The 27,293-nt window shown below is 43.0% G+C and overlaps 1 protein-coding gene and 1 pseudogene across 6 annotated transcripts; both read left to right on the forward strand.

The window, feature by feature from the left end:
* The first annotated feature begins 580 nt into the window (after positions 1-580).
* On the forward strand, positions 581-19,577 carry LOC105525013 (pregnancy-specific beta-1-glycoprotein 3-like). 5 transcript variants are annotated; one of them, XM_011960533.1, is made up of 7 exons: positions 581-882; positions 2,099-2,458; positions 8,063-8,341; positions 11,051-11,329; positions 11,730-11,984; positions 17,142-17,225; positions 19,095-19,547. In XM_011960533.1, exons 1-6 carry the CDS (start codon positions 819-821, stop codon positions 17,183-17,185), a joined length of 1,281 nt encoding a protein of 426 aa, XP_011815923.1. In that variant the 5' UTR covers positions 581-818; the 3' UTR covers positions 17,186-17,225; positions 19,095-19,547. The 5 variants fall into 5 exon arrangements, with proteins under 5 accessions (XP_011815923.1, XP_011815924.1, XP_011815926.1 ...); XM_011960534.1 differs by lacking the exon at positions 8,063-8,341 and having other exon boundaries at positions 19,095-19,577; XM_011960536.1 differs by lacking the exon at positions 8,063-8,341 and having other exon boundaries at positions 19,163-19,577.
* A 2,811-nt stretch (positions 19,578-22,388) lies between these two features.
* Positions 22,389-23,453, forward strand: LOC105525012 (annotated as a pseudogene). Its single transcript, XR_001003842.1, has one exon. The product of XR_001003842.1 is annotated as an L-lactate dehydrogenase B chain pseudogene (transcript).
* Positions 23,454-27,293: the final 3,840 nt, after the last annotated feature.

The following is a 27,293-nucleotide window of genomic DNA, read 5'->3' on the forward strand; positions in this document are numbered from 1 at the left end:
AATGAGAAACCCTGAGCCCCAGCTCAGCCACCAGACCCCAGGGAGCAATACAGTGACTGAGAACCGTCCCTTGACCATGGGACTCACAGCCCCCACTGAGCAACCAGCACAGGCTTCTCATCACAAGAAGCATGAGAGAGTCACCCTGTACACCTCCAGGAAGGACAGTTTCCTCTGGGACACCCAGGTCCTGAATATCCATCCTTGGAAGTTGCAGTCAGGCTGGACACAATTAGAGAAAGGAAGGGTCCCTCTCATCAGCCAACACACAGCTCACCCACAGCATAAAGGGGTGTCCATGTGACAGGAACCTGGTGCAGCTCCAGCCTCCTGCACTGAAGGGGAGAGCCAGAAGGGGAGGAAAGAGGGCAAAAGGCATGAATGTGCACCCGACCCAGAGCCATGGGGACAGCAGGAGACTGAGGCCCAGGACTGTGCTTGCCCAATCTACAGGGTATGTGTGTGACTGTGTGTGTCTGTGTGCATCTCTTTTGTGTGTGTTTTGGTGTTTCTGCACATAGTGTGTGTAGAGGTTTGGTGACAGAATCACTGCTGAAAAAGGCAGAGGTCCACAATTCCCAGGGACCTGACACACAGACAAAAGGAAAAAGAGGAGGGACAAGGAGGCAGGACTGAGAAGGGAGGGGACAGAGACGTGTCCTGGGCACAGACCCCGCCCATGAGCCTGAGAAGTGCTCCTGCCCCGGGAAGAGACTCAGCACAGAAGGAGGAAGGACAGCACAGCTGACAGTCGTGCTCAGAAAGATTCTGGATCCCAGGCTCATCTCCTCGGAGAAGAACACGCAGGCAGCACAGACATGGGGGCCCCCTTAGCCCCTCCCTGCACACTCCACATCACCTGGAAGGATCTCCTGCTCACAGGTGAGGAAAGAACTTCCTGGGAGAGGACAGGAGGAGGAAGCAGAATGATTGGATGGGGTCTCCTGGAGAGGTTGGGGTTCTAAACAATAAAAGGAGTCAGCACTTTGGGAGGCTGAGGTGGGCGGATCATGAGGTCAGCAGTTCAAGACCAGTCTGCTCAACACAGTGAAGCCCCATCTCTACTAAAAATACAAGAAATTAACCAGGTGTGGTGGTGTGCTCCTGTAATCCTAGCTACTCAGGAGGCTGAGGCAGGAGATTTGCATGAACCCGGGAGGCAGAGGTTGCAGTGAGCCGAGATCGCAACACAACACGCCATCCTAGGCGACAATACGAGATTTCATCTCAAAAAAAAAAACCACAGGAAAGAATTCTCTGTTGGAGCCTGGATAGGGGAGAATATAACTGAGAGGGACAAGGGTCAAAACAGGAAAATCACATTGAACTGCAATTGGTAAGAGGTAGGAAAATCTCAAGTGTTTCATTTTCCTGGTCAATCATCACCAGCCACCACATTTTGATAAATGATAATAATAACTATTATCAGATGACACTTCAAATGAAAATGTAAGCAGGGCATGAAACACTGTAGTCAGCAAAAAACTTCAACAATTGGGGAAAGAAAGAAAAACACCCCAGGTGTGGAGGGCCCTGGGAAATCTCACATCTATAGGAGTCTGCAGCCTGTCTGAGGCACTGGGGTGCAACCAAGATCAAAAGTCCCTGTCCTCCAGGAGCTCATGCTCTTATGGGGAAGAAGACAGACATGTAAAGACATCTAGAATGTGAGGTCAGATGTTGACAAGAGCTCTGGAGGGAGCAGAGCAGGGAAAGGTCAGAAATGGAAGACCCAGGGTCTCTGAACGAGGTGTCAGGAAAAAAATCTAAGGATGCCCTGATATAAGCACGACCTGAGGGCAGTGTGGAGGGAGCCATGCAGACCCCTGGGCAAGAGGATGCCAAACAGAAAAGTGCCAAGGTCGGAAGTGATGAAGGAATGGGGGTCATGCTGCTGACCTTTATCCAGTAAGACAGTAGGACACACACACAGACAAAAGGTGTGTGTGTGTGTGTTCGTGTGTGTGTGTGTGTGTGTGTGTGTGTGTGTGTGTTTTCAAGGCTGATGATTGAACAGATATTCTCAGGACCCAGGGCCCCATATTTTCATTCTGATAAATAGGTCTCAATACTGACTGATGCTCTCTCCACCTCCTAGCATCACTTTTAATCTTCTGGAACCCGCCCATCGCTGCCCAAGTCATGATTGAAGCACAGCCAAACAAAGTTTCTGAGGGGAAGGATGTTCTTCTACTTGTCCACAATTTGCCCCAGAATCTTGCTGCCTACATCTGGTACAAAGGGCAAATAATGGACCTCCACCATTACATTACAGCATATGTAATAGACCCTGAAACAATTATATTTGGGCCTGCATACAGTGGACGAGAAACAGTATATTCCAATGCATCCCTGCTGATTCAGAATGTCACCCAGAAGGACACAGGATCCTACACCATACAAATCATAAAGCAAGGTGATAGGACTAAAGGAGTAACTGGACATTTCACCTTATACCGTGAGTGATTCCACATGATCGCTGGGTGTTGGGGGGTGGGGTCACTTCTATGTTACACACACAGGACTGTCAGGCCTGGACTGTGCCTGTGTCCCTCTCTGCATTATGTCCCATGTTCAACAGATCAGAATTCTTTTCCTGCCTCCAGACCCTGCAGACACTTGATGCACAGGAAGGAGTCTGATGGGGGATGTGCTCAGCAGGAAGAGATCAGTCTCAGCCAAGCACCTCATGCCCTCTTCATAAACTTGACCCTGAGAAAGACCCTGGAGAACTGAGTAGAGCTTTACCTAAGGGGCCCCTTGAGATATTCTCAGAGAAGCTCAGCCCTAGAAGCCTCAACCCCAGACCCCTGTCCCTAAATCCTTACTCTAGATAAAGCTGAGGAGCCTCAACCAGGGCTGGGTTGTGGCAGGGCTTACTGGGACAAAGAATTTACCAGCTGTCTGAGGACTGTGTCTCCTGGAGCTGCTCACCAGCCAGGGCTCAGCCCTCATAGCCTCATCTGGGCAAGGACAGAGCTTTATTCACCTGAGACTCAGAGTGGAGAGGACAGAAAGACGAGCTTTGTAGACCATCAGCCAACTGCCTTGTGAGGTTTAGGATACTTCATAGAAAGTCTAATGTCCCCAGAAGCAGAAACAGAAGAGAGAAAATGTACCTGGTAGCAGTTTGTCCACAGGGATCTGACCTAAAGGTGCTCTCTCATGGAAGTGAATGACAATAAATGCTGTTCGTGTGAGCACCTCCACTGTGCCAAGCATTAGGTCAGGTGACTGTGAATAATTTACAGTTTATTCACAGATAGTATGAAAAGCCACAGTCCATTTGCCATTTAGCTTATTTGACTGACAGAAAACTGAGGCACAGGAAGGCACAGTCACTGAACCAGAGTCACACAAACACAAAAGGCAGATCAGGGTCACATGAGGTCTGTCTGCAGCCACAGGCTCATCCTCTCCTCCACCAGAAGTGAGGAATCATTGGGTTCCAACGACCCCATAGTCATTTATTGGCTCAAATCCTCACTTCTTAGGCATCCAAACATCAGAGGAGTGAGAACAAATGGTCAGCTGATTAGTCTGTGCTTCAAAACTAAGTCACCTGCCTCAACTGTCAGTTAGTGCAAAAAATGTCCAGGCCTCCCCCGCATGTCTTAACCCCTATCACTGAACTTGAAATCCTGTGTTTCCCAAAGTGTCCATGTCACTGGCATGACAGGATAAAAGAGAGGACCTTGTTTTCATTCCCCACTCACACCCTACACCAGCACAAGTCTAGTAAGAGACACACACTCAGGAGCTCTCACATAACAAATGAAGGAATTGAATGAAGAAATGAATGATCCATAACCTCTTTAGAGACTGGATCTTGGATGCAGAAACTTAGGAAGTTCTAGCCACACCTGTCCCTTGTCCTTCAGAGGTTGACACCCATGTTTCATCCCCCCACTACCTCTTGCCCCTAGAGCCACCCCACCTCATGTGTAACACTGAATCTCCTTGGCCTCTGGAGAGTTTTGAGGGCTCCCCGATCCTGGATGGTGGAACTGGGGGCACCTGGTCCCTGGGGTCTCTGAAGTCACTGTGGCCCCCGCTGTTCACTGCCATGCTGTCTCTGCCTCTCTCTGCTTCTCTGTGTCCCTCATCTTCCTCCCACTTCACTCTACCTGGCCAGCCCTGTCCTGCACAGCTTCTTCCTCCACCCCTAGGCCTTCCCCAGACAATCCCTCTAACTAGGCTGATGGTTCTATTCCCTTCCTGCTAACACTGTGGCCTGGCCCACCTCCCAGGAAATAAGAAAGGCATAGAAATTACCTGGAGTTGTCACTCCTGCCAGGCTTCATCTCAAGCCAATGACCCGAGGTCATTAAGAGAATAAGCTTCCACTATATCCCCACCCAGGGCTCTTTCCCTTTGTGAGGCTGATCTGTGGACAAGACCATGGGACAGAGACAGACAACTCCTCCATCCACTCTTACAATTCCCAGACAAGTTCTTCTGGCCTCTTGCACAAACAAAACCAATTTATCCTGATGATGATTTGCAGTAAATAAAGATTTTAATGACTCCAAGTCTGCCAAACAGGAGGATGGAGGTTTATTATTACTCAAATCAGCCTCCCTAGTGGATCAGGGGTTAGAAATTTTCAAGGATAGTTTCAGGGACACAGAACTAAAAAATGGGTACTGCTGATTGTTTGGGGACGGAATCATGAGGGCGGAGGGAAATGATCTGTTTGTGTTTGAATCTGCCTCTAGGTGGGGACCTCGTGACTGACTGAGCCATTAGTCATGGGTATGGATGAGGTCAGCTGGTTGCCAGAATGCAAAGAATGAGAAACATCTCAAAAGACCAATCTCAGGTTCTACAATAGTGATGTTACCTATAGGAGCAAACAGTTACAAATTTTGTAAAATCTGGCCAAATGACATTTGAGCAGTAATGGATTATAGAAACTGTGCTTACATTTTAGCAGAACTCAGTTCCCTCCTATAATCTTACTCTCATGGTCTTGCACCAGTTTTACAAAGGCAATCATTGGGTAAAGTAAGGGTATTAGTTTTATGGAGGAACTATTATCATTCTTGCTTCAAAGTTAAGACATAAATTAAATTCCTCCCATGGTGAGCCTGGCCTATGTCCAGGAATGAGTGAAGACAGCCAGCCTGAGACTAGATGCCAGATGGAGTCAGCCATGCTAGTTTGCTGTCACTGTTGTAATCTTTGCACTGACTCACCAGGGTGTCAGAGGCTGGACAGGTCTGCAGTCTCCAAAGCCCATGGGCTGATTTCACCAGTTTCACTCGTGACTACATCCTCAACCTACCATGGAGCTCACATTCTCCAGTCACTTCCTAGAGACTTCTGGTTTCCTGTCAGGCATATAACGACCTTGAAATTTGTCACTTGGTTCTAGCAGTAAGTAAAAACCTGAACAAACTCAAAAGTCAACAACTTGTTAAAATCCCTCAGAGATAGCCAGGCACAGCAGCTCACACCTATAATCCCAGCAGTTTGGGAGGCCAAGGTGGGTGGATAATGAGGTGAGGAGATCGAGACCATCCTGGCTAACACGGTGAAACCCCATATCTACTAAAAATACAAAAAATGAGACTGGCGTGGTGGTGGGAAACTGTAGTCCCAGCTACTTAGGAGGCTGAGGCAGGAGAATGGCATGAAACCAGGAGGCAAACATTGCTTGAGGCAAGATCGTGCCACTGCACTCCAGCCTGGGAAACAGAGGAAGACACTGTCTCAGAAAAAAAAAGTGCTGTTAGAGAAATGAAAAATGCTTTTGATGCTTACTGCTACCAGCAAAAATGCTTTTGATGCAACTGCACACAGCTGAGGAAAGAATCCCTGGCTTGAGGATGCGTGAATAGAAACTTCCAAAACTGAAACAGGAAAGTTCAAAAAGAGTAGGAGGAGAAATGTGGAACAACACATTCAACTTCATATTTAATACTTTGTATTGACAATAGCAATTTCTAAATGTTGTAGTTGTGAGACAACCGCCAAGGCTATAACATACATGTAATGGGAATACTGGTGGATTCGGGGACCTGTTGGAAGTGGCCAGGTGGGTGTTATCTGATGATTTTACTGCCTGTGCCACACACAATTGTTTCCTCATGATGATGCCATTTTCATAAGGTGGGGTTCTTCGTGTGAGGGACACATAAGCCAATGGCATCTCACTTAGAATCTTCCTAATTCACACAAACTTAAACTCTAGTTGTATTTCCTGAGGTTAAGAGAAAATGAAGAAAGCATTTCACATACCTGTTCTGGGCTCCTCCCTATTTTTCCTAACTCTGCACAGAAATTAGAAACAGGGAGTTCTTTCTATATTTACTAACATAACACACATCACTTCTCTTAATTGGGCATCATTCCTCCCTTTATGTAATAGACACACTGGCCAGTTCTGTCCTTTTAACGGGACTCTCTCTACTTACGGAGTTGCTAATTTCAAGTCAACTTTGGCATCTTTCTTTGAGCATAATGTGATCCTGCTGGAATTCACTCCACACCTAAACCTTAATTGGGTATCAAGAGAAATAGTACTACCGGCAATTGATCTTAGATATTTGGACTATCAGTAAAAATTTCCACTTAAGACAACATTTTAATGTTTCCTCCAAATATTTTTTTGTTTTGTTACTAGAATCAGAACATAACATGAGGTCTAAACTCCTGACAAATTTTTATGGAAAAATTACTGTATTACAAACTGAGTATCCCAAATCCAGAATCCAATATCTGAAATGCTCCAAAATCCAACACTTTGGACCACTGATGTGGTGTTAAAAAGAAGTGCTCACTGGAGCATTTTGGATTTTAAATTTTTCAGATTTGGGATGATAAACCAGTACATATACTGCAAATATTCCAAAATAATAAAAGTTAGAACTCCAAAACAATTCGCTTTAAGCTTTTTGCATAAATAACACTTCATCTGTATGAACTATAGATACGAAGCTCTACCGGAGATCTCTAGAATCTCCTCATCCTGCATAACTGAAACCGCACACACACAGAACAATGCCCTATTCCCACGATCCCAGCTACTGGAAACTACTATTCTACTCTCTGATTCACTCTGGAATCCACTGAGATGAGGTACATAGAGTAGACAGACTCATAGAATCAGAGAGTAGAATGTCTAATGAGAGAAAGTATCTGCAAGACTTCTTCCCAAATATTGGTCTAATAGCCACCAAACACATACGGTCCATGAGGGCCAGACGTCCATCATCAGTTCATGTTCGCCCTATCCACCAGTTAGTTCTGCATTTGCAAATATCCACATGTATTTCTAGAAAGATCCACATGGTCCTCACCTGCCCTCTACAGGGGGAAGGGAACACCATGGATCCAGAACAGGGAACATGGTCTTGGTCCAAAGCTATCAGCTCTTGCCTGTTGCCTTCACTCTTCATTCCTTGGACTCTGCTCTATCTTTAGAGGTCATTGGCTCAAGTCAGTCACTATGAGACAGCTGGGAAAACTGCCCAACATTGTGGCTCCACTGCCTGATAACCGAACTGACCTCCAGGCTTGACTCTGGTCTCCCCTGTGCTATTTATGCTGAAGTACTGAGTCCCAAGCCAGGCTTTCCAGTACCCAAAGGGTTTAAGGACAATGGGAAGTTCCATCATCCATCTCTAGGATGTCCTTGTAAAGGGAAGCTGCAGAGAAAACATACCTTGGGGGACAAAGTAAGACTGAAACTAAGAAGATTCCAGCACTGCATGCTCCAGGTGAGGACCACAGGGTGGGCCAGGCAGGCAGTTGGAGAGGGAGGGACTCAGAGAGGCACCAGGAGCTGTGACTGCTGGTCCCGTGTCTTTCCATGACCTAATACTGCTGCTCAATTCACACGTGAGAAAGTCTATGCTTCTCCCACATAAAGCAGGCAGCCTCACAATCTCTGAGCCCTCAGATTTCCATGCATCTCTCTTGTAACACAGACTCCTGCCATGGGCTTTTAAGGAGTTGTGCGGGCTGAGAGGTGGGAAATGCCAACTCTGATTGAAAAATGTCTTAGGAGGAATCAAATGTGCCACAAAGGGCAATCTTCTCTCTGTTATCTTCACAGTGGAGATCCCCAAGCCATTTATCTCCAGCAGTAATTTACACCCCAGGGAGAACGTGGAGACTGTGATCTTATCCTGTGATCCTGACACTCAGGATGTAAGCTACCTGTGGTGGATAAATGGTCAGAGCCTCCCTATCAGTCGCAAGTTGCAGCTGTCCAAAACCAACAGGACCCTCGTTATACTTGGTGTCACAAAGGATACTGCAGGACCCTATGAATGTGAAATGAAGAACCCAGTGAGTGCCAGCCGCAGTGACCCAGTCACCCTGAATCTCCTCCGTGAGTATCTTCTAATCCTCTGTGAGGCAGGCTGCCATCCCAAATACACATAGCCAGAGGCCAGGCCTCTCAGTCCCTTTCAGGTGCAAGTACAGAGACCATTACCTCTGGACATCAAAGCTGGCCATGACTTCCTGCCCCAGGCAAACCAGAGTAGGCTTAGGCTTGAACAAAAATTGGAGAGAAGAGGCTACTCCTGTCATGGGAGAATCAGGGTCCACAGATTATGATGGGAGAAACAGGTAAATGTCTCAGGGTCCAGATCAGTGAACACAGCAGGGATTTGGTTGGAACTTCAGTGTTGTGACTTAGCTCACAGGGTCACTCTGGTCCTTCCACAGACTAGGATTTTCTCTTCCCTCTGACATCATCACCTGTGAATTTATTCTCTTTGTTCCAGATGGTCTGGATGCCCCCACCATTTCTTCCTCATACACCTATTACCATATAGGGGAAGTCCCCAAGCTCTCCTGTCTCACAGACTCTCACCTACTGGCAGAGCATTCTTGGTTGATTGACGGGAAGTTCCAGCAATCAGCACAAGTGTTCCTTATCCCCCAAATCACTAAAACATACACAGGGGTCTATGTCTGTTTCATCCATAACTCAGCCACTGGTGGAACAAATCTCATAATCAAGAGGATCATAGTTCCTGGTAGGTGGATCCCTGGAGCATTGGCAATATGTTTTCCAGTGAAGTCTATCTGGCTATCGGAGCCACTGGCCCTCTGCAAAGAAAGAAGGAAAATCAAAAACACAGGACAGGGAATATGTTTCTGATCCAAACCACCAACTTTTGCCTGTCCCCTTTCTAGATCATTCTTTAGATTATACACTAACAGTGAACAATCTGAAAGGAAATTAAGAAAACAATTTCAATTCACATTAACATCAAAAGGAATAAAATATTTTGGAATAAGTTTAATCAAAAGGTTGTAGGGGTATATCCTGAAAACTACAAAACATTACTGAAAGAAATTAAAGATGACATCAATATGTGGAAAGCCATTTCATTTTCACGGATTGGAAGAATCAATATTGTTAGGAAGACAATACTACCCAAAGTGAGCTGCAGATTCAACGCAACCCCTACCAGAATCCCAGTAACATATTTTGCAGAATTACAAAAATCTGTCCTAAATTTGACCTGACAGGCTCTTATTGATGACTGCCACAGCAGAGACACTGAGAAAAGGATGCAACCATGAAAAGGTGGAAAGATTTGATGACATATAAAATAGCAATCAGCCTTTCTCACATCCCAAAGCCTTCAAAAATATACAAGTGCAGCATGACCAGTATGGAACTGACCAAAAACTAATCACCAAGCTAGAAACGTGGTGTGAGAAAAAAAAGGGGGGGTTGGAAGAATGTATTTGGACAATCACCTCCCACTTTGACGTACTAATCTGATGCTGAAAAGAATGCTCACCAGAGCATTTTAGATTTTGAATCTTTCAGATTTGGGATGCTAACCCAGTAAGTATATGACAAATATTTAAGAATCAAAAAAAAATCAGAAACCCAAAACACTTTTTTTCCTAAGTCTTATGCATAAGAAACACTCAATCTGTGTGAACTATAGGCATCAAGCTGTACAGCAGATCTCTAGAACGTCCCCATCTTGCATAACTGAAACTGCACACACATGAATAACTTCTGATTCTCCCCACTCCCAGTGCCTGGCAACCAGCAGTCACTTCTCAGATTCACTCTGGAATCCACTAACATGATATCCCTAGAGTAGTCAAACCCATGGAATCAGAGAGTAGAGTGTCCAGTGAAAGAAAATATTTGCAAATTTCCCCCCAAATTTGTCTCATATCCATCAAACACACATGGTCTATGGGGACCAGATTTCCAGCAGTTCATTCCCACCCTTTCCACCAGTCAGTTCTGCCTTTGCAAATGTCCACATGTGTTTCTGAAAAGATCCACATAGTCCTCACCTGTCCTCTGCAGAAGGAGAGGAAACTTAAAGAACCCCAAACAGGGAACATGATTCTGCTCCAAAGCCACCAGCTCTTGCCTGTCCCCTTCACTCTTTCTACATCATTCCTTGCACTCTGCTCTATCTTTGGAGGTCACTGGCTCAAGTAAGTCATCATGAAACACCTGCAGAAAACTGCCCCACCTTGTGCCTCCACTGCCTGATGACTGAACTGACCTCCAGGCTTGACTCTGGTCTCCCCTGGGAAACATCCAGTCCCAGACCAGGCTGTTCAGTATCTTCAGGGTTTCAGGACAATGGGAAGTCCCATTATTACTGATCTCTAGAATGTCCTTGGAAATGGAAGCTGCAGAGAAATCACATCTAGGGGGGCAAAGTAGGATGGAATTTGGTAGGGGCACAGCAGTTGCACATTCCAGATAAGGAACCCAAGGTGAGCTAGCCAGACAGCTGATTTAGACAGGGACTGGGAGGGGTACCAGGTGCTCTCACTCCCACTGACGTGTCTGTCCATGACCCAACATTGCTGCTCAATTCACACTTGAGAAAGTCTGTGCTTCCGTAAGACAGAGCAGGCGGCCACATAGTCTTTGAGCCCTTAGATCATCATGCATCTGACTTGTGACACATGCACCAGCTATTGGTTTTCAAGGACTCAGGTGAGCTGAGAGGTGGGAGATGCCAACTCTGATTGAAGGATGCCTGTGGAAGAATTAAAGGCGCCACACAGGACAATCTTCTCTCTGTTATCCACACAGCGGAGCTGCCTAAACCCTACATCACCAGCAACAACTTCAACCCCATGGAGAATAAGAATGTTGTAGCCTTAACCTGTGAACCTAAGACTCAGAACTACACCTACGTGTGGTGGGTAAATGGTCAGAGCCTCCCGGTCAGTCCCAGGCTAAAGCAACCCGGTAAAAACAGGTTCCTCATTCTACCCAATGTCTCAAGAAATGACACAGGACCCTATGAATGTGAAATACGGGACCAAGTTGGTGGCATGCGCAGTGACCCCATCACCCTGGATGTCCTCTGTGAGTATCTTTGGTTCCTCTGTGGGCCAAGTCACCAGCTTAAGTCCAAACAAACAGAGGCAAGGCATCTCAGTGTCTCTGAGGTCCAAGTACAGACACTTTTATTTCTGGACACCCGAGTGTGCCATGACTCCCTGCCCTGGGAAAACCTGGGTAGGCTCAGCCTTAACCAAGAATATAAGGGGAGGGGATGCTCTTGTCATGGGAGACTTGGGATCTACAGTCTCTGATGGCAGAAACAGGTGAATACCTCAGGCCTCAGCTCAGTGAACACAGAAGGGGTTTGGCTGGGATCTGAGGGTGTGTCTTGGTTCAGGGGGACACTGTGTCCCTTTAAGAGACCAGGGGCATCGCCTTCCCTCAGACGACATCACCTGTGACTTTATTCTCTTTACTCCAGATGGTCCAGACTTCCCCAGGATTTTCCCTTCATTCAGCTATTACCATTCAGGAGAAAACCTCTACTTGTCCTGCTTCGCGAACTCTAACCCACCGGCAGAGTATACTTGGACGATAAATGGGAAGTTTCTGCAATCAGGACAAGTGCTCTCTATCCCTCAAATTACTACAACGCATAGCGGGCGCTATGGTTGCTGTGTTCGTAACTCAGTCACTGGCAGGGAACGTTCCACATTCAGGACGATCAAAGTCTCTGGTAAGTGGATCCCTGCATCACTGGCAATAGGGTTTTAGGTGGAGTCTATCTGGCTTTCAGAGAAGAGTCAGGAAATCATTTTTATTCCCAGCCTGTGCCCCATGGGCAGAAGCAAATCCTAAATTCTCCTCCTGAACCCTCCCAATTTGTCTCTACAGACTCTCTTCTGCTTGTTCTTCTGTTTTTTCATGGCTGACCTTGTGTCCAGCCTGAGAACGGCAGGGAGGGGCTTTGTCAGCCCTGAGCCCTATATGGTGGAAGAGGCTTCACAGAGGTACAAGGAGAGTCCTCAAGATCAAGTAGCTTCTTGCTGTCACCAACACATCCCTTTGCGCTACATCTTTGTTTTCTTTTACCTACTCCATGAGCTACAAGGAACATCTGAGGCTTTGAAACAAGCTCACATTTTTCCTCCAAATGAGAGGAGGAAGCCCCTTGGATGAGAGAGGGGCAGCTCCAACCACTCCCTGCTCTGCTCCAGGCTTCTCGGGTGACTGGCCCTGCCTGACTCCACCTGGGGTGGGATCAGCATGTGTGGAGAAAGAGCCCTGGTGGCCTGTCCTGAATTCGGCTAAATCAAGCTGCCAGTTGAGGTGAAGCCTAGGCTGCAGGGAAATAAGAAGAGAGAGAGCCTCGGGGCAGACCCTTGAGCTGTGTCCTGGTTCTGAAGTCACCGGCTGTATGAGGCTGTGGGCACAGCACTCCTTTGTATATCTTCCTTGGAGAAAACTCTATCTTAATCCTTTGTTCATGTTTTAATTGGGTTTTTGGATGTTTGCTGTTGTTGGCTTATAGTGGCACACAGCACAGAGGACAGTGAGTGATGCACACTTGGAGAAATAGTGAGAATCACCTCTGGGCCTCTGCATGGCAGGAAAGGGACAATGCCAAAAAGTGTGTATTTATAGAGAGGGTAAGACTGCCAGATACTTTATATATGTCTAATATATCATTAACTATTTCTAATTGTGTAATTTAGTGTTGTATAACAATCACACTATCCATTTCCAGATCTTTTTCCTTTTACCATATGAAACCTCTTTACCCGATAAAGAGTAACTCTCACTCCTTCTCCCCCTAACCCCTAGCACCCATCATTCTACTTTCTGTTTCTATGTAACTGGCTACTCTATCTTTCATAAATGGAATTATATAATAATTATCCTTTTGTGTCTGGCTTATTTCAGTCAGCATAATGTCTTCAAGGTTCATCCATTTTGCATGATGTATTGGAATTTTATTCTTTGTTAAGGTTGAATAACATTTCAATGTATAGTTATACCTAATTTGCCTATCCACTTATCTTTCAATGGACTTTTCCGTTGTTTCCTTTTTTGGCTATTGTGAGTAATGCTTCTCTGAACATCAATGTGCAAATCTCTCTTCAAATTTCTTTCAATTCTATAGGGAGTATGTCCAGAAGTGGAATTGCTGGATCAAATGGTAATTTATTGTTTAATTTTTTGAGAAACAGCCACATCACTTTTTACAGTGGCTATAACATTTCTCATTCCCATCAGCAATGCACTAGAGCTCCAATTTTTCCATCTATTTGAAAATACTTGTTGTTTTGTGTTGCTGTCATTGTTGTTGTTTATCAAAGCCATCCTAAAGTGTGTGAAGTGGTGTCACATTGTGGTTTTGATTTGCATATCTCTAAGTATTCATGACATTGAGGAACTTTGCATGGGCTTATTGGATATTTGTATATCTTCCTTGGAGAAAACTCTATTTTAATCCTTTGTTCATGTTTTAATTGGGTTTTTGGAGGTTTGCTGTTGTTGACTTATAGTTTTTCATGTATTCTGGAAATTAATTTCTTACCGCTCTTACAATTTGCAAATATTTTTCTCATTTCATGGGTTGCCTTTTTACTTTCTTGATAATGCTCTTTGATATATGAAAACTTTTGATTTTTATGAAGTCCAATTTATAAATTTTATTTGTTGCCTAAGCTTTTGATGTTACAACCAAGAAATCATTGTGAAATCCAATATCATGAAACTTTTCTCCTATGTTTTCTTCTAAGAGTTGTAGAGTTCTGCTCTTACATTTAGATCTTTGATCTATTGTGAGTTAATTTTTGTATATGATGTTAGGTAAAGGTTCCACTCATTCTTGCCTTTGGATATCCAGCTTTCCCAATATCGTTTAGTGAGAATGCTGTCCTTTCCCCACTGAACGATCTTGGCACACTCATGAAAATCATTTGGCCATATATGCAAATATTTCTATCTGGGGTCTCTGTTCTGTTTCATTAATTTCTATGTCCTCCTTTATGCCAGTACCACACTGTATTGATTACTGGGCCTTTGTAGTAAATGCTGAAATCAGGAAATGTGAGTCCTTCAGCTTTATTCTTCCTCTTCAAAGTTGTTTGTCTATTTAGAGTCACGAGATTCAATATAAATTTTAGGACAGATTTTTCTTTTTCCGCAGAAATGTCACTGAGATTCTGATAGGAATTGTATTGAATCTGCAGCTCACTTTGCGTAGCATTGTCCTCCTTACAATATTGAGTCTTCTAATTCATGAAACAAAGTGTCTTTCAATTTATTGATGTCTTTCTAAGCAATATTTTATGGATTTCAAGTATAATCATTTCACCTCTTTGGATAAACTTATTCCTAAATATTTTATTCTTTTTGATATTAATACAAGTTAAATTTTTTTAATTTCCCTTTAGATTGTTCATGGGTAATGTATTGAAATACAATTGATGTTTGTTGATTTTGTATTGTGCAACGTTACTGAATTCATTCATTAATTCTAATAGGTTTGTTCCATCTTTAGGATTTTCTACATATGAATTCAAGTTATCTGTGAACAGAAATAATTTTACTCCTTTCTTCCAATTTGAGTGTCTTTTTTTAAATTCTTGCCTAATTTTTCTGACTAGACCTTTCAATACTACATTGAATAGAAGAGTCAAAAGTAGCATCCTTGTCTTGTTCCTGCTCATACAGGGAAAGCTTTTAGTCTTTATCTGTTGAGTATGATGTTAGCATTGGGTTTTTCACATATTGACTTTATGTTGAGGTCGTTTTCTTCCATTCTTAGTTAGAATGTTTTCAATATGAAAAAATGTTGAATTTCATCAAATGTTTTTATTGATTCATTCTTATTACCGATTATAGCTCGCATCATGTTTTTGTGTTTTTCTAGGAATTTGTCTATTTCATCTAGGTTATCAAATTTTTTGACATACAATTATTAATAGTACTTTCATAATCATTATTTTATTATAATTGCTAGTTATCACTTCATTTTATTTTTTCTTTTCACTTGTTTTTTTTTTTTATTTTTTTTTTTCTTTGGAGAGAGAGAGACAGGCTCTCACTCTGTAGGCCAGCCCAAGCTGAAATGCAGTGGTGTGATTAGAGATCACTGCAGCCTCAACCTCCTGGGTTCAAGCAATTCTCCTTCTTCAGCCTCCCAAGATACTCGGACTACAGATGCATGCCACCATGCCCAGCTAATGGGCTTTTAATTTTTTTCTGTAGAGACAGGGTCTCCCCAGGTTACCTATGCTGGTCCAAACACCTGGCCTCAAGCAATCCTCCCATTGTGACCTTCCAAAGTGCTAGGATTAAAACATGACCCAACATTTCATTCCATTTTCATGTCTGATTTTAGTAATTTCAATCTTCTCTCTTTTTTTCTTAGTCAGTCTAGTTAATCGTCGTCAATTTTGTTGATTTTATTTTGAAGAATCAACCTTCGTTTCACTAATTATTCTTTTTCCATTATCCATTTTATTTTATCTACTCTAATCCTTATTGTTACCTTCATTCACTGTGCTTGGGTTTAGTTTGTTCTTCTTTCATATCATTAAGCATTAAAGTAGGTTGCTCGTCTGAGATCTTTCTTCCTTTTTTAAAGTAACAGTTTACAGTGATAAATTTCCTGCACAAGACTCTTAACTTCTCTGAACCTCTGGTTCCTCACCTGAAAATTGCAATGAGAGAGCTTGCTTCATACCATTCTTTTAAAGGTTTAATGTAGTCAATGAAACAAGATGCCACACACAGAGGAACCAATGTCACCTGCTATATTACTACCATCGTCATTAGCCTTGAGGGCAAATAGTCCTAGAATCAAATGTCAGATACACCTATTACTAGCCATATGACACCAGGAAAGTTTTTACACTACTCTAAGCTTCTGTCTTTTCATTGGCAAAATGGAAATAATGTCTACCTGACAGGGTTATTGTGTGAATTAAATGAGGTACAGGTAAAGTATTTAGCACAGGTCCTGGCACATAGGATGTGCCCCTCAACAGTACCTATTTCCATATATATATAGAAAAAGAGGTAACACATAAAACCCAAGGACATGGTGACTGACTACTTGTGGGAGAGAAAAGAAAAAAGCTAAGTACAAGGAATCAAGCCTGGTATATTAGTTTTTACCAACTGAGATGCATCCAGGATGGGATTAGACATATAACATAATTTATCAGGGAAGACACTTATGAGGGAATGTGGGGCAGGCATGAAGGTAGTATGGGAGAACCCACAGACCCCTATGCAAAGTTGACTCCTATGAAAAAGAAAGAAAAACAATTTTTAGATATCAATTCAATTCTAAGAGAGTTTTTGCAAGGCTGATGGGGAGTCTTCCAATCAGTCACCCATGAGAGTAAAAGAGAGCCTCAGAGAAATAGGCCTGCTTTCACGCACTTGCTGGGAGCCTGTGGGAAGGAAGCTTTCTGTGCAAAGGAGGTGGTGAATTTGAAATGCACTGACCTGGGCCTTCTGTCAATCATGTCAATCACGGAGACTTGGCAGGGTCTCATTCATGGCTGCCACACAGAGACACTGAGAAAAAGATACAACCATGAAAAGGTGGAAAGGTGGAAAGTTCTAATGACATAGAAAATAGCAATCAGCCTTTCTCACATCCGAAAGCTTTCTGAAATATCTGAGTGCAGTAGATAATTGACAGAGGACTGATCACCAACCTACAAACATGGTGAGAGGGTAAAAAACTGCAAGAATATAACCATCTCCCATCAATTTTCCAACAGAAATAATGCATTCCTTGAAGAAATAATTACAGAGTACCTCATGTTACATGCTTGTTCCTGAGCCCCCCCCCCCCCCCCCGTAAAATAACATCATCTCCATTCCTTTTCATTTCTTTCCATGACAGCTCCTTCAGGAAAAGGACATATTCCTGGCCTTAATCCCATATAGCAGCCGTGATGTCATTTCTGTACTTCAGGAAGACTAGCAGGTATGATGGCCTTTTCTCTTGTCCTATTTCCTGCAGGGCTGACTGCCATGCTTGGGAGAGGGAAAAGACTTATTTGCCTGTATCTGGGACTGGATCTCCTCCTTCCTCCATTAAACTCCTGCTTCTCAGCACTAATTCCTGCAGTTCCCTTTCTCCCTAGCCTTTATGCTCCCTGTACCCCACTGTCTTTTAGACATAATTATCTTCAGCCTCTGCTCGTTTATTTCTCAGATTCAAATGAGAAACACAATTTCACGTTGTGAAACCCTCTTCATTATTTTTAACATCTCTCAATAGTGTAATTCTCTCCATTCCCATAAAGCTCAACCACTTCTCAAAGTGTTTCTTGACTTCTTGTCTCCAGACTTTCAAACCGTCCTTGCATATGACTGCCTCATTACCTTTCTAAAATCTAGTTAATTCACTTAATCAAGAATCCCCAAGAGTTTACTCTAGCCTATTTGGTAAGTTCACATTTCTTCTATTTACTAATCCTTCTCATTTCCTTTACCTCTACTTCCTAGTATAATTTCTCCATCCTAATTAGAACAGTCTTCCTACACATCCCTGCCGCTTCACCCATATAGACATATAATTCTTAGTTCCAATGCTATGCCTAAAAACAGGGTGAACTCTCCTCCACCATCTGCACTACAGACTTAACCACACCCTTCACCACAAGCAATCTCCGACTTGGTGGAGAACAAAGACTTTATGAATAGCCTGTGAACCTGAGAGTCAGAACACAACTTATGTGTGGTTGAGACCTTTTCCTGGTGACCAATTCACGTGTTCAAAAAAGATACAGAAATGAAGAAGGCAAGGTCCCTACCCCAGGGGACATAAAGCCTAAGACAGGAAATGAAATCTGAAAATAATCATGATACCAAAATAGAAAAAAAGTGAAGGCCACAAGAAATCAGAGAAATCTGATGGGAAATATGGCTACACATTGGAATCACTGGAAAACATTTTTAAAAGGGGATACTCAAGCCCCACCCATGAGTTCCAGTTTAAAGCTCTTGGGAGGGACCCAGGCACTAGTACTTTTTAACTCTTCCCTGACACTACAAACATGTAACGAGGATGGAGAACTCTTCTTGTAATAGGTAGAACTTAAAACTAAATCAAAATTTTCAGCTAGAAGTACTGGTATTACCTAAGGACCTTTTTAAACATACATAAGACTACACTTTTTGGCCCTAATTATTAATGGGCTACACCAAGAACTCAGTAATCCAGTTGAGAAACAGAAGCTAATGGAAAAGCCACCTTATGTGATATGTTAAAATATATATAAAGCATTTTCAAATGAGTGATAAGTGATGCTAAACCTTCTCTAAATAATATTTATGGGAATGTTAATAATATGAGAATTCTAGGCTGGGCGCGGTGGCACACGCCTGCAATCCCAGCACTTTGGGAGGCTAAGGCGGGCACATCATGAGGTCAGGAGATCGAGACCGTCCTGGCTAACGTGGTGAAACCCCATCTCTACTAAAAATACAGAAACAAACTTTGTCGGGCGTGGTGGCAGGCGCCTGTACTCCCAGCTACTCCGGAGGCTGAGGCAGGAGAATGGCATGAACCTGGTAGGTGGAGCTTCCAGTGAGCCGAGATCATGCCACTGCTCTCCAGCCTGGGCAGCCAGCGAGACTGTCTCAAACAAAATAAATAAATACATTTTAAAAAATGAATATTCTAAAAACTATATGAAATTGCTGGAAATCGGATATGTTATCAGTCATAGTGTCATGTGCCACTGAAGTAACTAGATTTCTATGTGAGCTGTGTCTTTACCATAATAAATCTAATGAAAATCAAATTAGATTTTTAACCACAGTGATTTTAAATATTTGTCATTCCCAGACAGTTGGTTTGACTCCTCCTCGAAGTATTTACAATCAGCTATAGTCCAAAATTGCTTTTTCTTCAAGGAGATATATGGAAAAGACTCTGACAACGACTCTTGAATGCAAGTTTCTGATAATTTCAAGATCATACCACTGGACTCTCTGAGAGCTGTTGAAATTTTAATGAACAGGCTGATACCTTCATGAAATTCAAGACAAAGAAGAAAAAAACTCAATTTCATTGGACTAAATAATCAAAAGGATAATGTTTTCATAATTTTTTATTTGAAAATGTGCTGATTCTTTGAATGTTTTATTCTCCAGATTTATGAACTTTCTCTTTTAAGCTATTTATACTTTACAGCAATTTGGTAAAGTATACTTTTGTAAACAAAACTTGAAATATTTGCCTTGTTTCCCTATCTGAGTGCCCCAGAATTGGGAAACTATTCATGAGTATTCACATGCTTATGGTAATAAAGTTATTTGCACAAGTTCAGTAAGAATCTACTCTCGCCGGGCGCAGTGGCTCACACCTGTAATCCCAGCACTTTGGGAGGCCGAGGCGGGTGGATCACCTGAGGTCGGGAGTTCGAGACCAGCCTGACCAACATGGAGAAACCCCGTCTCTACTAAAAATACAAAATTAGCTGGGCCTGGTGGCACATGCCTGTAATCCCAGCTACTAGGGAGGCTGAGGCAGGAGAATTGCTTGAACCTGGGAGGCAGAGGTTGCAGTGAGCGGAGATCGTGCCATTGCACTCCAGCCTGGGCAACAAGAGTGAAACTCCGCCTCAAAAAAAAAAAAAAAAAAAAGAATCTACTCTCTTTATAACACATTTGGAAACATTGGTTATATTACCAAGGTTTTGACTGGGATGTTCTATTTGAGAATATACACAGAATAAACCCATAGGGAATGCAGGCAAAGTCTGAAGTTGGCCTTGGTTTGGCTTCCTAGTCTCAAGAGGTATTTGAAAGTTTAATCTGAGAGTCCTATAAAACTTCTAGCAAAGCAAAGTTTAAAAAGATTTTCTATGGTCCATTGATACTCTTGCTGCACTTAGGTAAAAAATCTAGGCAAGTTCGGTGAGACTCAACCAATTTTGCAAACAAATTCATCCTACTGCAATTACCTTTGGTAAAAATAGAGACTCCTATATAGAGAAAAATTATGTTGAAAAGAAAAACTGTAGTACACCTGTTACCAGACTGAACCACTGTTCCTTATCTTTGAGTATTTATAATCTACTGGTAGACTGGACTGGACTCTGAATTCTTTTAGTTCTTCCAATACAATTTACTCCCCTGAAATCATTAAGAACAAGAACAGCTCTGTTTCTGAAGCCATATAATCTGGAGGTGGACAACTCAATGTAAATTTCATGGGAAAACCCTTGTGTCTGAGGTGTGGGCCACTCAGAGCTCACCAAATGTTCAAGACCATAACTTAGAGAAACTAAAACTGCAAACCACGACAACAAGTTGATGATTTTACACTGTGGACAGCTTTTCTCAAGATGTCAGAACAAGATTATCAATCATGATGAGATTCTTACCTCTCTTAATTTGTCCTTGCTTATGCCTGTCTCCTTTGCTTCCCAGAATAATGCTGTACTTAGGATTTCACAAGAAGTAGCTTCTGAGAGTAAGTTAACAGTGTCAGATATATCACGTCAACCACACTTTTTTTTTTTTTTAAGATGGAGTTTCTCTCTTGTTGCCCATGCTGGAGCGCAATGGCACAATCTTGGCTCACCACAACCTCCACCTCCTGGGTTCAAGTGATTATCCTTCAGCCTCCCTAGTAGCTGGGATTATAGGCATGCACCACCACACTTGGCTAATATTGTAATTTTAGTAGACGGGGTTTCTCCATGTTGATCAGGCTGGTCTTGAACTCCCGACCTCAGGTGATCCGCATGCCTCGGCCTCCTAAGGTGCTGGGATTACAGGCATGAGCCACCACACCTGGCCCACACATTTTTACATAACAAGAGATCCTTTAGTCCACCCCAAAGCTGACGTTTGCTGCATCTTTAACACAACTTTTTCCTCAAATGTATCGAGTTTTTTTTTAGGCTTCCACTTCTGTACTTGCCTATTCTTCTCACTCTGTTTTAATTTAACATAGACATGCAATGCTAGAAAATAGAATTGCTCTCTACCAGCTTAACAGGGGGGAGCCTGTGCAGTTTCTGACACTTCTTGTTGCACATGGATAAATACATCGGGTATTATAGAGACTCAATTGTAAAAATCAACAAATGTGCTGCCTGGTGAAAATGACTAGACTCTTCTGGCTTCTTCTTTATTCTATAGTAGTTGGTTTGCATCTTGCCTAAGGTGCATGCTCCAAACTGTTGATATTTTCGTCCTGATAGTCATACTGGTAGTCTCCCTCATGTGGTGTAATCTACAAACATTTTTACTTCTGTGCAAATATTTGTGAGTAGCCATCCTTCAAATATCAAATTGTTTCTCTTGGGCTGGAATTCAAAAACTCAAAGAAATGTGTGGTTTATCGGCCAGAGGCAGTGGCTCACATCTGTAATCCCAGCACTTTGGGAGGCAAAGGCAAGCGGATCACAAGGTCAGGAGTTCGAGATCAGCCTGGTCAATATGGTGAAACCCTGTCTCTACTAAAATTACAAAAATTAGCCTACTGTGGTGCTGCACACCTGTAGTCCTGTAGGGAGACCCCCTGAAACCATTGCTATGGAATAGAAGATGAAATGCTCCTGATTATTGTAAATACAAAATTGCATGCAGGATTGTATAAAGACAATGCCAGATTGGGCTGCCACAATGAGCCAACAGTGCGTGATGTGCTTCCCTATGCAGAGAACCTATTAATAGATGTGTAGTCAGGGAGATTTCACATCACCAATGTTCCTATCCCAGAAAAGCAGATGTTCACAGCTCTGGGATTGGAATGCAACCCTTGTGGAGAGCCTATAAATGGACACATGAGGGGCGCCTGTTCATATGGATAAGATAGGGTTACAAACACCCTTATCTTGCCACGGCTCTTCTAGGTCTCTTTAGAGTTAAGGCATACTCCCTTCTGAGAATTTTTTGGTTTAGCCGGTTGTCCAGCTTCACTTCCTGTTTCTATTGATTGTTTGCAAGCAGCTTTTCCTGCAACTGTCACTGCTGATTAATATCTTGCTAATCATAGGTTATGGATAGACTGTGTTACTGTTTTAAGGCTCTGTTAGAAATTGCTGATGCACACACTATGTTGTAAATTCTTATCTCTGCATACTGTACTTCTGCATACCGATGTTATGTTAAAGAATTACGGCTCACATTGTCTTCTCCGCACTGCTGTTACAGAGGTCTCCAGCACCTTCCCTCTCCTGTGCAAAATGGCAACTCTTAAGGAAAAACTCATTGCACCAGTTGCGGAAGAAGAGGCAACAGTCCCAAACAATAAGATCACTGTAGTGGGTGTTGGACAAGTTGGTATGGCGTGTGCTATCAGCATTCTGGGAAAGTCTCTGGCTGATGAACTTGCTCTTGTGGATGTTTTGGAAGATAAGCTTAAAGGAGAAATGATGGATCTGCAGCATGGGAGCTTATTTCTTCAGACGCCTAAAATTGTGGCAGATAAAGATTATTCTGTGACTGCCAATTCTAAGATTGTAGTGGTAACTGCAGGAGTCCGTCAGCAAGAAGGGAAGAGTCGGATCAATCTGGTGCAGAGAAATGTTAATGTCTTCAAATTCATTATTCCTCAGATTGTCAAGTACAGTCCTGATTGCATCATAATTGTGGTTTCCAACCCAGTGGACATTCTTACATATGTTACCTGGAAAATAAGTGGATTACCCAAACACCGCATGATTGGAAGTGGATGTAATCTGGATTCTGCTAGATTTCGCTACCTTATGGCTGAAAAACTTGGCATTCATCCCAGCAGCTGCCATGGATGGATTTTGGGGGAACATGGCGACTCAAGTGTGGCTGTGTGGAGTGGTGTGAATGTGACAGGAGTTTCTCTCCAGGAGTTGAATCCAGAAATGGGAACTGACAATGATAGTGAAAATTGGAAGGAAGTGCATAAGATGGTGGTTGAAAGTGCCTATGAAGTCATCAAGCTAAAAGGATATACCAACTGGGCTATTGGATTAAGTGTGGCTGATCTTATTGAATCCATGTTGAAAAATCTATTCAGGATTCATCCCGTGTCAACAATGGTAAAGGGGATGTATGGCATCGAGAATGAAGTCTTCCTGAGCCTTCCTGTATCCTCAATGCCCGAGGATTAACCAGCGTTATCAACCAGAAGCTAAAGGATGATGAAGTTGCTCAGCTCAAGAAAAGCACAGATACCCTGTGGGACATCCAGAAGGACCTAAAAGACCTGTGACTACTGGGCTCTAGGCTATAGAAATTTAAAAACTACAATGTTATTAACTCTGAGCCTTTAGTTTCATCTATGTACATGGATCACAGTTTGCTTTGATCTTCTTCAGAATCAAAGCCTATGCTTGGTTTAATGCTTGCAATATGAGCTCTTGAACAAATAAAATTAACTATTGTAGTGTGAAAAAAAAAAGAATTACTTTATCCCCATGTGACCATCTCATCTCAGAATCAAACCACCCTAAATCCCTCACTAACCTACCCCTGCCCTCACTGAACTTAATAATAAATGCCGGTATATCCAGTGCATTGGGGGCACCACAGGACCAAAATGCAATCACCACCCCTGGACTCAGCTTTCACTACCTTGTGTGTGTCTTTTATTTCTTGACCTGCCTATCCACCTGGGAACAAAGAAAGAGCCCTGTTGCATTGCGGGCTGCTGGCCAGATCCTGCAATATAATCCCAGCTACTTGGGATGCTGAGGCGGGAGAATTGCTTGAACCAGGGAGGCAGAGGTTACAGTGAGCTAAGATCGTGCCACTGCACTCCAGCCTGGGCGACAGAGTGAGACTCTATCCAAAAAAAAAAAAAAAAAAAGAAGAAGATGGGGTGGTGTCAAGATGGTCGAATAGGAACAACACCAGCCTCCAGCCCACAGAACGAGCAGCACAGAAGATAGGTGATTTCTGCATTTTCAACTGAGCTACCAGGTTCAACTCACTGGGGTGTCTCGGACAGTGGGTGCAAGACAGTGGGTGCAGCCCAACGAGTGAGAGCCGAAGCAGAGTGAGGCACCGCCTCACCCAGGAAGTGCAAGGGGGATGGGAACTCCCTTTCCTAGCAAAGGGAAACCGTAACACATAACACCTGGAAAATCGGCTGACTCCCACCCAATACTGCGCTTTATCAATGGTCTCAACAAATGGTATACCAGGAGATTATATCCCGTGCCTGGCCTGGAGGGTCCCACGCCCAGGGAGCCTGGCTCATTGCAAGCACAGCAGTCTAAGATCTAACTGCAAGGCGGCAGCAAGGCTGGGGGAGGGGCGCCGCCATTGCTGAGGCTTAAGGAGGTAAACAAAGTGGCCAGAAAGCTTGAACTGGGTGGAGCCCACCACAGCTCAAGGAGGCCTGCCTGCTTCCGTGGACTCCACCTCTGGGGACAGGACATAGCCAAACAAAAGGCAACAGAAACCTCTGTAGACGTAAATGTCCCTGTCTGACAGATTTGGAGAGAGTAGTGGTTCTCCCAGCATGGAATTTTTTTCTAAGAATGGACAGACTGCCTGCTCAAGTGGGTCCCTGACCCCTGAGTAGCCTAACTTGGAGACATCCCCCACTAGGGGCAGACTGACAACACACACCTCACACAGACAGGTACACCTCTGAGATAAAGCTTCCAGAGGAATGATCAGACAGCAACATTGGCTGTTCAGCAATATTCACTATTCTGCAGCCTCCACTGCTGATACCCAGGCAAAGAGGGTCTGGAGTGGACCTCAAGCAAACTCCAACAGACCTGCAGCTGAGGGTCCTGACTGTTAGAAGGAAAATTAACAAACAGAAAGGACATCCACACCAAAATCCCATCTGTATGTCACCATCATCAAAGACCAAAGGTAGATAAAAGCACAAAGATGGGAAAAAAGCAGTGCAGAAAAGCTGAAAATTCTAAAAATCAGAGCACCTCTCAACCTCCAAAGGAACGCAGCTCCTCACCAGCAATAGAACAAAGCTGGATGGAGAATGACTTTGACAAGTTGAGAGAAGAAGGCTTCAGACAATCAAATTTCTCCTAGCTAATGAAGGAAGTGTGAACCCAGTGCAAAGAAACTAAAAACTTGAAAAAAGATTTGACAAATGGCTAACCAGAATAACCAAAGTAGACAAGCCCTTAAACGACCTGATAGAGAGGAAAATCATGACACGAGAACTACATGACAAATGCACAAGTTTCAGTCACTGACTCTATCAACTGAAAGAAAGGGTATCAGTAATTGAAGATCAAATAAATGAAATGAAGCAAGAGAAGTTTAGAGAAAAAAGAGTACAAAGAAATCAATAAAGCCTCCAAGAAATATGGGACTATGTGAAAAGACAAAATCTATGTCTGATTGGTGTATGTGAAAGTGACGGGGAGAATGGAACAAAGATGGAAAACACTCTGCAGGATATTATCCATGAGAACATCCCCAACCTAGCAAGGCAGGCCAACATTCAAATTCAGGAAATACAGAGAATGTCACAAAGATACTCCTCGAGAAGCGCAACTCCAACTCACATAATTGTCAGATTCACCAGAGTTGAAATACAGGAAAAAATGTCAAGGGCAGACAGAGAGAAAGGATGGATTACCCACAAAGGGAAGCCCATCAGACTAACAGCAGATCTCTCAGCAGAAACACTACAAGTCAGAAGAGAGTATGGGCCGATATTCAACATTCTGAAAGAAAAGAGTTTTCACCCAGAATTTCATATCCAGCCAAACTAAGTTTCATAAGTGAAGGAGAAATAAAACCCTTTACAGACAAGCAAATGCTGAGAGATTTTGTTACCACCAGGCCTGCCCTACAAGAGCTCCTGAAGGAAGCACTAAACATGGAAAGGAACAACCAGTACCAGCCACTGCAAAACATGCCAAAATGTAAACATCATTGATGCTAGGAAGAAACTGTGTCAACTAACGAGCAAAATAACTAGCTAATATAATGACAGGATCAAGATCACAAATAACAATATGAACCTTAATGTAAGTTGACTAAATGGTCCAATTAAAAGACACAGACTGGGAAATTGGATAAAGAGTCAAGACCCATCACCGTGCTATATTCAGGAGACCCATCTCACGTGCAGAGACACACATAGGCTCAAAATAAAGGGATGGAGGAAGATGTACCAAGCAAAGGGAAAACAAAAAAAGGCAGAGGTTGCAATCCTATTCCCTGATAAAACAGACTTTAAACCACCAAAGATCAAAAGAGACAAAGAAGACCATTACATAATGGTAAAGGGATCAAATAAATAAGAAGAGCTAACTATCCTAAATATATATACACCCAATACAGGAGAAACAAGATTCATAAAGCAAGCTCTTAGAGACTTACAAAGAGACTTAGACTTCCACACAATGATAATGGGAGACTTTAACACCCCACTGTCAACATTAGACAGATCAACTAGACAGAAAGTTAACAAGGATATCCAGGAATTGGACACAGCTCTGCACCAAGCAGACCTAATAGACATCTGCAGAACTCTCCACCCTAAATCAACAGAATACACAGTCTTCACAGCACCACATCGCTCTTATTCCAAAACTGACCACAGAGTTGGAAGTAAAGCACTCCTCAGTAAATACAAAAGAACAGAAGTTATAAAAAACTGTCTCTCAGACAACAGTGCAATCAAACTAGAATTCAGGATAAGAAACTCAATGAAAACACACAACTACATGGAAACTGAACAACCTGCTCCTGAATGACTACTGGGTACATAACGTAATGAAGGCAGAAATAAAGATGTTCCTAGAAACCAATGAGAACACAGTCACAACATACCAGAATCTCTGGAACACATTTAAAGCAGTGTGTAGAGAGAAATTTATAGCACTAAATGCCCACAAGAGAAAGCAGGAAAGATCTAAAATTGACACCCTAACATCACATCACAATTAAAAGAACTAGAGAAACAAGAGCAAACACATTCAAAAGCTAGCAGAAGGCAATAAATAACTAAGATTGGAGCAGACCTGAAGGAGATAGAGACATAAAAACTCTCCAAAAAAATCTATGAATCCAGGAGCTGGTTTTTTGAAAAGATCAACAAAATTGCTAGATCGCT

Source organism: Colobus angolensis, unplaced genomic scaffold, assembly GCF_000951035.1.
Source record: "Colobus angolensis palliatus isolate OR3802 unplaced genomic scaffold, Cang.pa_1.0 Scaffold512, whole genome shotgun sequence".
In the NCBI taxonomy this organism is placed as follows: domain Eukaryota; kingdom Metazoa; phylum Chordata; class Mammalia; order Primates; family Cercopithecidae; genus Colobus; species Colobus angolensis.